Consider the following 11,549-nt stretch of genomic DNA (forward strand, 5'->3'; position numbering starts at 1 on the left):
ATTGATGGTAATCACAATAATTGACGGTAGATTTGAAAAAGAAATTTTCTCTAACTGATTTTTATTGAAATTATGCATGTAAGTTTTTCTTCTAATTGAAAATTATAGACTTCAAAAAAAATTAATTAGCTAGTCTGTATCAGATTATTAAAATTAAATCTTTCAAATAAGTTTGAGGTGTTACACCAAAGATTGAGATAGCAAAAAAATGGTCAATAATCGAGCAAACTAGTAAAGAACTAGCTAAAATCGAGTAAAAACTGTTTTAATGAATGACAAGTCTTATATGAAATATACTCAAGTATTCTTATTATTTTACTATTTATGGTGAATTTATTTTTATAAAATATGTAATATGATTCTTTTATGTTACTTTCAATTTCTTTTTATTCTATTTTATTATTTTAACACCTTCCGTGATATTATATATATATATATATATATATATATATATATATATATATTATTACTTTAACTCCAAAAATAATTGTTGAATAATTGAATCTTGAATTAAAGTCTCTATAGTTCAATAACTAGTTATAGTTTTAAAAATATTATATAAAACCCGATCTAATTATTTTCTTTCTCCCTTCAAACAACCACCATTTTTTTTCACAAAGAAGAATCATAATTTTTCCATTTCAATAATATGATAAATGCAGTTTGACATACAATGAATATAAGACTCAAGATTCTCTGATGAAAGTGATTAGCTAAAGAGTGAGATGCTATGTTAGCACTGACAAACTTCACTTGGTAATCTCAATATGAGTTATAAAAAGAGTTTAACTCAGTTGATTATCCAGAAATTAAGTATATATATTATAAATCTTTTCATACTATGTTTAATTCTTATAAATTAAAAAACCTCCATGTGAGTTTAGCAAGTGTCAGAGCTGCTTGACTAAAGCTCCACATTTAGAAATATAATTATTTGAACCAAACAAATGATCAACCACCCACCATTAGGAGAAAAATTAACATACAAATATAAAAATGATTAATCACAATATTAAAAATACATATTTAAATATTATACTTCCATTATGGTTTAATGAGATTGAATTATTAAATCTTAAACTAAAATCTTCATAATTTGTATTCTAATTTTAAAATATTTGTATTTGATAGTAATTGTTATTGTTTGTTTTTTCGTCCTTCTCTTTTTCCACTTAGTTTGGACTTGGAAGAATGAAGACGCTCCAATTTCTACTGCACAATACGTATTTCATAGTCATAGCAAATCATCTCACGTATTTTATCCCATATCGACCAACTATTTTGATTTTTCTTGCTAGTGTTAGGCACATATATTAAAGTTGATATTGAATAATTAATGGTGACAAATTTTTATTTCATATTTGAAATTGTTATAGTCAAGAATTTTGTGCAAATGATATAAAGTATTAAGATTTACACATATTTTTATGAAATTTTGATAAATATTTTTTTACTAATAAATTAAGTATACGTAGGATGACTATAATATCCTTAAAATTAAAGTCAGGAATCTAGGAAGATCATGATTCATGAGGACTAATTTGAGGAGAAATTATATGATCTTGATTTTTCATATGGCCTTAATTTTTTATAAATTAAAAAAAAAAAGAGTATATGTGGCATGGAAATTAAGCGAGATCGCATCATTTTAAATTTCAGCATGACAAAATCATGAAATATTTTCTTCAATTTGAGACTTAAGTTTTTTTTAAAAAAGAAAGTCAAATTTCCTTTAAAAAATGTCCTTAAAAGTTACGATAACAAGTTAACAACAATGAGCGTGACAAGATATAGCCCTATAAAAAGTAAAGTTTAAATATGTTTTTTGTCTCTAATATATATTTGTTTTTAACATTTGATCCCTAGTAAATTTTTGTTTCGAGATGGATCCCTAATATTTGAAAACTTTTTATCCATTATCAACTTACATGATTGTTAACCGGACACGTAGGCACGCGACGTGTGGTGTCATATATAATATTTGTCAGATTGGGATTACACTTAGGATTTTTTTTTTTAAAAAAAAGGTAAAAATGACATCATTTCTCCTTTTCCCACACCTTCACTCTCAAACCCCACAAACCCTTCCACCTTCGCAAGAAAGCTTCGGCAAAACAACGTGGTTGATTGTGTCGCCACCTCTGCCACCGCACCTCGACTACCCCGACTCCGTGGAATCCTCTCTGCACTCCCGCAACACTAACTACTGGGATGAGCCCTTCACCCCGACATCCAGATCCAAGCTCAGATTTGCGTTCTCCTCGAGTCCTTTGTATGTTGCTTCCCCTCCGAGCGTTCTTTGACCCTCACCACTCCATCACCGCCAAAACAGCCCATCTTTCCAACCTCCACCGAGCTCCTCCAGCACTCCATTTGCGACTTTTTGGATGTCGTCGACCTCGAAAAAAACCATCTTGCCAAGGCCACCTAACTCCACTTCAAGATCCTGATGGTGTAGGAATATTCAATTGTTGCATGAATCGTCAACCAAAAATCGAACCTACATCATGTGAACACAATTAGGTAAGATATTTCTGAAATTTTGTACTGTTTGTATTATTCAAACTGAGAAATGAATCACATCTTTATAGGAAATGCGAGAATAAAAACTGCCCCACCTCCACGCAAATCGTGGGTGGTTTCCTAACTAAGTCATGAGCTAAATTTTAGCTCTCACTCCCTAAAAATAGGTTAACAATTAACTGAAAAAGCTTAATACTTGAAAAAAAAAACAGAAACTGATAAAGTTATTTAACTGCTAACATTCCCTCCCTTAAACTAAATGTAAAAAAAAAAAGGCATTTAGTTTACTTCTGATGCTTCAATCATGCCGGTTGTAGTTATGGTGCGTGACAGGTTAGGAGAAGAAGCCATATGCAAAGATGACAAATGTGCACTCTCGATGATCCTCTTGTGGTGTGTGGCCTCCATGTGCTCTATGAACTTGGGCTCATTGGAGAAGTTGAGGTGATCACACCCTACGACGACCCATGTGACCATGACGGGCTCGCTGTAGAGGCAGAAAGGGCCCACACAATTAATAAAGAGAGGAGGGGAGAAAATGTGTAGAGTTTGGATTTCAAGCTGTTGTTGTTGAGTGGTTGGGGGTTGCCTTTCATAGAAGAGGGGTCAGCTTGGATGAAGGCGGGAAGTTTTTTATTTTTTTAACTTAAATCCAAACGACATCGTAATTATTTTTAAAAAAAATCCTAGTCGAACAAATATTACATATTACATGTGCACCACATATGACATATTTATGTGACCGCTTAACACTCATATAAGCAGATAACGGATTTTGACTAACGGCAGATATTTCATACAAAATTTTTCAAATATTAATAACTTATTCAAAGGAAAAATTTATCAGATGTTAGATGTAAAAAACAGGTATATGTGAAGGAAAAAAAACACATTTAAACCTAAAAGTAATAATCGAATGTCAAACTAGTTTTTGTTTTTTTTTTTTTCTGAAAAATGATACAAAGCTTAAGCTATATATAGCTGCACAAAAATAGTTTTGTTTTCTCAAGGTGATAAAAAAAAAATCTACATTAAATGCGTGATTCAAATGTAAACCTGAATCTTTGAATATCATCAGGGCTCTTCATTTCTGATGCCAAGAAGGAAGGGTTGAGCTATAACTATAAGTAGTAAAGAATGAAGATTTTAATACATTAAACTATCTCATATTAATGCATTCTATACAAGCCCTCATTTTTTTCCTTCTTTATATAAAAAATATTCCTTTATTTATTAGTTATCATTAGGCTCTATTAAAAAAAGACAATTTATAACGAGTAGGAATATTTGACAAGAGAATATATAATTCAGTCAATTCACTTCACTGTTCCCTAAGCCGAGGGTAACAAAATTCCTTTCCCTTACCATTAATTTCTTAAATTCCGTAACGACCTATCTCAACTATAAATAAATAACAATAATAATTAATTACACATTATTTTATTTACTGCGTCTTCAGCACGTCGTTCTTTTCTAGTTCTCTCTCCTCAGATTTCCGTTACGGTAAAACTTCATTTTTCTTCATCTTCCGCACCAGGGAACAACTTCCCCTTTCTTTCTTCTTCTTCTCTCTTGCCTGAATCGAAGTCGAAAAACACAGATTCAATTCCACCATCACTTCTTGTTCTTCTTCTGTTCGTCTTTCGTTTTATAAATTCTAAAAATTCCAAAACACAGTTTTTCCACGCGTGACACTTCACCAACCTCTCTCACTCTGCGTCTTCGAGCTACATATGCCTCCTCTCCCACTCTACGTATTCTTCCTCCTTGCTAACCTCACCTGCCTCTCCGTCACGGTCCAATCCAAAAGAGACCCTGATCCTTACCGCGATCGCTTGCTCGGTTGTTACTCTCCACACGCCCCCGGGTCGCGTCGCCTTCGCTGGAATAATGCGTGTCACCATTGATCTAGGGTTTTGGAGCCTGGTCCTTGTTGCGGTGGTCGGCCTCTCCGTGCCAGCGGTCGCCTTCTTCGTCCGGCACGGGTGCCGGCGCACGGCGGCCAGGGCGGAGGAGATCAAGAGGCTTCTCGTTCTCGCCAATGAGGAGTCCGTTAGGGCAGAGACAGAGACGGAGGCTTTGTACTACCACCAATACCGCGTTGTTTCGGGGGAACTGCCGAGGGACAAAGTATGCGCGGTGTGTTACTCTCCCACCACCACGCGCTGCGCAAGGTGCAAAGCGGTTCATTACTGGTACGCTTTTGATTTCAATTTCTTCTATATGCGCTTAGGTTTTCTTTTTTCTTTGCCATATAGTGTTGCGTAATTTTTTTCTTTCTGTCGGGTGAACTTGGCGCTAGTTAAGCCATTAGGAATTTATGAGGTGATAGATTCAAATTTAGGTGCCTCTAATGTAGAAAAATAAAATTGCAAAGGAAAAAAAGATGAAAACTAGTCTCTTTTTGCTTTTAAATACTTTCTTTATTGCTGTGTGCTGGATAAAGATATTTCATTTTAGGTGTTTATTTTTTGTTTTTGTGCTGTAATTTGTTAACTGTATGGTGTTTGCAATTGATTTCTTGGTTTTAAGTGTTGTTTTTGTGGAGTGGGTTTTGTGTTGTGTATGTGGCCACGATATGCGAAGTTTACTTGTAAGCCGCGGAGAAAGAACATGCAAAATCTGTCTTGGTTTGAGGTTGGAATTTGCCAGTTGGTCCATTCTTGAGTAGGATCAACGTTTGCAAGATCAGTTGGTTGTTTTTTTCTACAAAAAAAAAAAATGATGGGGTATTGTGGGTGGAAATAAAAATTATGTAAGTTTTGGTATGAGCATAAAACAGAACTTGGAGAAGAGTGTGTGTTTGGAGTGCAATATGAGACATATGTATAGCACGTCACATCCCTGTCCAAAGGAGAAACTACCCTTTAAAGCTTTCAGAGATCACGTATAAAACACAAGTTCCCCTTGGCAAATGCAAACTCAAATATACGCTTAATGATTTTCTTCTCATGTTTGGAGGACAAAATATGATAGCTGGAAATTTTGCGATCATGGTCTCTCTTTTTTAAAGACTATTTAGGTGTTTGGATTTTGTGTTCTTGCAGTTTGTTTAGTGATATAGCAGACAAGACGGTCCAATCCATATTACTTAGTTTTTAATTCATTGTTATTTTCTGCATATTTATGTCTTTTGTATTTTTTTAAGAAAGTTATCATGTTAATATTGCTTACCTTTGTTTTCATGTGTTCCAGTTCTGGAAAGTGCCAAATTGTTCATTGGCGTCAAGATCACAAAGATAAATGCCATCCTCCCAGCCCAACTTGCCAGACGGAAGATCTGGTTAGTGATCTTGGGAAGAAGGTAGCAGAACCAGACTATCGTGGAGTCCATGATGAGAAGTCTCAGATTAAAAGCAGAGAGTATGCAACATCATCTGACAAACCCCTGTTGTCTGATATGAGGTGTTCTCCTGATATTTCATGTGCAAGGGATGATAGTGTAAGAGTTGAGTCTCTTCAAGAGGGAAATGTTACAGGCTCTAATTCTGAATTATCTAGTAACTCATTCTCTGGATTCTCAGCTTCCACTGGTGCTAGTGAATCATCTGATGATTCTTCTGTCTGTGAGAGTGTCACCTCCAATGAGCATGAGAGATGCGAGGGACATATTTTTGTGGACCCCACCATTGACATTTTTTATACCACTTGTAATAGCATTGGTGAATCCATTCCATTATCACCTAAGTTTGCTAGTTTGGTTGATTTGGTTGATGGTAATCCTGCAATGCATAAATTAAATCAAATTAGGCCTGATTTTAGTAAACAAGAGAGTAAACTCACATTAAATGGTAGTTCTGGTTTGTGTATGTGGAAAGGGGCAACAATTGAGCCTATTACAGTGTCTTCTGGATTCTGGAATACAACTCTTGATTCAACGAGGATAAAAGATGACTCTAATAGTGACCCTCTTGCATCCCACTATGATGATTCTGCTCCAAAGTCAGTTAAGAATAATATGCCATGTGCAAGATCAGCATCTTCAGAAAATGAGGGTGTTGGTTGTGCTGATGCTTTGAGCATCCATAATTTGCAAACAGTTGGTTTGAGGGTATCAAATCATGTTATCAACACTGGTAGCACCTTGAAGTCAGCTCAAAGTAGATGTCTGCCACATGCATTTGCTGATACTAAGTTAGTTTCTAGAACCGAAGAGCATTCACATTACAGTACAAAATGTGGGAATAATGGCATCATCCAATCTGGCAGTGCAACTTCAAATTCAAAGAATGACCTGAAAACATCTGTTCTAAAAGTTTCTGATCAGCTTAGAGGATCAAAGTTGTCTAAACCCTTTCCATCAGCTGTTGGGAGTGATATTACTGGAAAATACAGTGATAAGGTTACTCTTGAACGAGTCTTTTTTTGTTTTTCTGTGCCTTAAGGAACCATTATCTTACATTGTCTATTAATATTTTTTGCAGGGTCTTTTTCCATATGATTTGTTTGTCAAGCTTTATAACTGGAACAGAGTGGAGTTGCAACCATTTGGTCTTATAAACTGTGGAAACAGGTAATTTGAAATGATTTTTTGCATATGAGAAATAGTGTGCATTATGTGTATTGCTTTATGATTATTTGATGTAATTTAATAGTGTGGATGCATTAAGTTCTTCCTTGTCAAAAAATAGGTAATTAATTGATGTAAATTGTTAGGTTCTTGTGTTTTTGTATAGAATCAATATTACTCTTGCCACTTATGTAGCCTTAGGATTTACTTCCTTTTTCTTAATTTTACAATAATTTTGCAGCTGTTATGCTAATGCTGTACTCCAGTGCTTGGCAGTTACACCTCCCCTGACTGCTTATTTGCTTCAAGGACTTCATTCTAAATCATGTATGTATGCAATCACAGTTTCATACTGGAATCATCAGATATTCTTGAATACTGTGTAACTGTTCCCTGGATTTAATGTCAATTCCAGGTGCAAATAAAAAATGGTGTTTCACCTGTGAGTTTGAAAGTTTGATTTTGAAGTCAAAAGACACAAACTCTCCCATGTCACCTCTGGGCATTCTCTCTCAACTACAGAATATTGGGAGCCAACTTGGTAATGGAAGAGAAGAAGATGCACATGAATTTCTAAGGTGTTGTTTACATCATTGAATCAGTGAAAATTTTGATAATTCTTGTTTTATATTTCACTTCAATTGAATGAGTCGTATACATTTGACAGGCTTGTTGTTGAGACAATGCAATCTGTTTGCCTTATGGAATCTGGGGATAACATGTCAGATTCATTGAAAGAGGAAACTAATTTAATGGGCCTAACATTTGGAGGTTACCTCCAATCAAAGGTAAAATTATTTTTCTGTTTGAAAAAATGCAGTGTTGGGCTGTTTTCGAAATAGATAATGCTATTATTCTTGTCATATGATCCACTAGTGCAAGTAAGATGGGCAAGGAACATAAAGCTGATAATGTATTGGCAGATCAAATGCATGAAATGTGGAGGGAAATCTGAGCGTCAAGAAAGGATGATGGATCTGACAGTTGAGATAGAAGGGGAGATAGCAACCCTGGAGGAGGCCCTTCGACAGTTTACAAGTGCTGAGACTCTGGATGGAGAAAACAAGTACCGATGTGTCAGGTTGGTTGATCTTGGAGAAGCCTCATGAAAACTTTCAATATTATCTTACCATTTTTTTCAGTGTGGTCATCTTTGACACATAGTTTGGACTACTAGTTTCCTTACATTTTTGTGTTGAGCAGGTGTAAATCTTATGAGAAGGCCAAGAAGAAAATGACAGTTTTGGAGGCACCTAATGTTCTTACTATTGCATTAAAGAGATTTCAGGTATTTGTTACATTTAAGGATAAGATTTTATCAAGCATCTTGTATGAAGATTTTAAGATTTGTTGTGTTATTGCAGTCCGGAAAATTTGGGAAGCTCAATAAACCTATTCGGTTTCCTGAAATACTGGACTTGGCACCTTTCATGAGTGGGACTAGTGATTTGCCTATATACAGGCTATATGGGGTAGTTGTTCACCTGGATATCATGAATGCTGCTTTTTCGGGTCATTATGTGTGCTATGTGAAGAATTTCCAAAGCAGGTGGTTCAAGGTTGATGACAGTGTGGTATGTCTTAGTTTCCATTATTTGCATATCTTGAGAGCAAATTTCTTTGGTTCTTAATTGTACTATGGATATGCTATAAGATCATAAGCTAAAATGATCTTCTGTAGGTTGTTATAAGCAATATTTGAGTAAAATTTTAAATATATATTCTTAGTGGATTTATATTGTTTATTCTATAAAAACAACTTAAGACTTCATTAACAGTAATTCTGTTTATAATTCAAATAAAACTTTTACCATAGCACATGACACTAGAACTTTGAATAATAATATTATGCAAGGTACCAGCCTGAACAGGGCTCCATCAATGAATGATTAAAGCCAGGGTAACAGCCTGATTTGAGTCCATAATGAAAGCTCCACAAAAAAATTTGTTTCATAAAACCCTTTCTTCAGAGCTGAGCTGCTTCTGGGTTCAGTGTGTGAACATGCAAATCAGATTTCTGCCTTTGATTGTTAGGGAAAAGGTTAACTCTGGGGAAATAATTTTTTACCCACTTTCATAAAGCTGCAAATAAAAGTGACTATGTCCTTAAAATTAATTAATCCAAACATGCATGGTAGACAAAAGGTAAAAACTGGCAGAGGTTCGTAAATGAAAGATCCCGTAGCCAATTTGCTTCCTAAACCTTTTCTTACCTTTCCTTCAGATTTACTGTTGGAATAACATCAATTTTCAAAGTAGCAATGTAGTCTATGTGGAGAGCTTAAGCTAATAAGTGAAGGTTGAACTTTTACGCTGTCTGTTAATTCATTGAAATTTACATGAAACCAATCAAGTCAATTGAAAAGTTAATTCTGCCAATGAGGAAATTTGATAAACCTCTGATGTGGCTATATTAAATCCCACATAGATTGCATAGAAGACTTAATTTTAGGTTAGTCATTCACTAGATTTAGTGAGTTTGACCACTACACTGAAGGATACCAATGTTGGACTTGCAGCGTGTTTGTGGATTTAAGACACTGTTTCTCTACAATATTTACAAAGTCTATTTGATCTATTGATATTTCCACTGCAGCTGTCGCTTAGAACTTATTTAATCATCTCTCTTACTTGTCTTGCAGGTAACAGCTGTTGAATTGGAAAGTGTCTTGGCAAAAGGAGCATACATGCTTTTTTATTCAAGGTAACCCATCTGATTATTGATTTCTTTTTTTGTTAACATCTTATTTTTTGCTTCTGTGTTATCCGCATCTCTGACCATCTGAATCACCTGGTAGATGCTCACCTAGAGCCCCAAGATTAATCAGGAACAGTATAGTATCTTCAGACTCAAAATGGAAACTCAATGGAAAAACTGCCACAATGAAGTCAAGGCGACTATCCACAGGTGCTGGTGTTAATTTGACTTCCCCAGGTGGTTCAGCTTCCTTAGATACACTCTATTCGAAGTTTCTCCACTCAAAAAGGATTTTGGAAGAAGATTCATCAAGTGATAACTCATCCCTTATCAGCAGCAATTCTGATGAAGGTTCTTGCAGTACAGATAGCACGGCTGATTCAACCAGTACAGATGACTTTGCTGATTATATTTTTGGTGATGTGGGACGTGGTGCAGGTGGCATGTTGAGAAATTCTGATTCCAACATCTGCCCTGCATTGCCATCTTTTCCCCACTCTGGATATTTTCCCTCTTCTGATATAGACCAACATGATTCAGTAGTTTTGCCACATTCGACTGGGTTCCAGCCGTCTCCTTCAGAAGAGGGTCTTTTGTACAGGAACAGAGTAGTGGATGTTAAAAGGAGTGGGGGAGGTGTTTCTCATTTTCATCTTGACACAAATATAGAGCATAGGAAGTTAGATACAAGTAGTAGTAGTATTAGTTTTAGGGAGACTGATTCTGTATTTAATGATAGAAATTCTGGTGTATCATGTACAAAGTCTAGGTACAGAACGGATTGAAAATTTTATTGAGTACCATACCAAGGTTTGGAGAGGCAATGAACTATAAATAACAACTATGGAAGCTCCACGTAATGTGTTGTAAGCGGCGTTCTTTTTTCACCAAGACTAAAGTTGCACGATATGTGTGCATCACAAGACACAATCACAGAATGTAAACTACTAATTTTTTTCTCAAACTATTGTCTTCTATTCTAAATTGTCCTTTAAAACAATACAATTATTTAAGTAATTTCTAAAGTATTGAATATTCATCAGTTTAGTTCTTGATATATTTCAGTAAAATTCAAAACTAATTTGAATGATATTTCAATAGTAAAGAGTCTGCTTAGCATAATTTCTATTACTTTTAGGATATTGAATGATTTTTCAAAATTTAAGGACCATTTGGAAGGAACAATAATACTTTAAGTTTACGGATCAAATAAATTATTTACTCCAAATTGAAACAATATCTCAAGGCTCGAAATCACATGAAAACAACATCTCAAGCCTAGGACCAAGAATTACATAATCTCGAGAGACAACTACATGGCAAGAACAAGTGATTTAGCATCTTGAGATTTCATTCCTTTCTATAAATACTTGTGCTTGAGTTATAGAGGTGCAAGACAAAACGAACTTAACACTCTCTTTGTCCCAAATCTTTGTTATATTCAAATGCTTACAGGTCTTGTTTCGAGCTTGTATTATTCTTTTGATCAATATTAAGTAAGCTCTTTTAACATTTCTCTTATCTTTACGTATCTTTTTTTACTTTTAAGTTCTATGGTGTATTTCTTATTCAAAAAGTTTTTATTATTTGCTATCTATATTATCGTAAACTCCATGTTTAGTAAAAATTGGAGCTCTTCATAGTATGATTGACATGACAATAGAAAAAAAGAAAAAGAACAATGTTAGTGGATCCTACCAAAGTTTGTTTTCAGCTGTTGGAGACATAAAATATAATGGAATTGAAGTGCGGTGCTGTAAGTCAATTAGTAGTAAAACACCAAGTTGTTGTGCACATCACTCCACAAAAGAGAATTTA

At 34.8% G+C, this 11,549-nt stretch overlaps 1 protein-coding gene across 1 annotated transcript; it reads left to right on the forward strand.

The window, feature by feature from the left end:
• The first annotated feature begins 3,968 nt into the window (after positions 1-3,968).
• LOC100815856 (ubiquitin carboxyl-terminal hydrolase 16) lies at positions 3,969-10,555 on the forward strand. The gene is made up of 11 exons (XM_003518209.5): positions 3,969-4,718; positions 5,719-6,865; positions 6,948-7,036; positions 7,275-7,360; positions 7,449-7,611; positions 7,701-7,821; positions 7,957-8,114; positions 8,237-8,321; positions 8,398-8,607; positions 9,676-9,737; positions 9,832-10,555. The coding sequence occupies exons 1-11, from the start codon at positions 4,414-4,416 to the stop codon at positions 10,514-10,516; spliced, it is 3,111 nt and encodes a 1,036-aa protein (XP_003518257.1). The 5' UTR covers positions 3,969-4,413; the 3' UTR covers positions 10,517-10,555.
• The last annotated feature ends 994 nt before the right edge of the window (positions 10,556-11,549 follow it).

The sequence above is a fragment of the Glycine max genome, chromosome 2 (assembly GCF_000004515.6).
Source record: "Glycine max cultivar Williams 82 chromosome 2, Glycine_max_v4.0, whole genome shotgun sequence".
NCBI classification, from domain to species: Eukaryota; Viridiplantae; Streptophyta; class Magnoliopsida; order Fabales; family Fabaceae; genus Glycine; species Glycine max.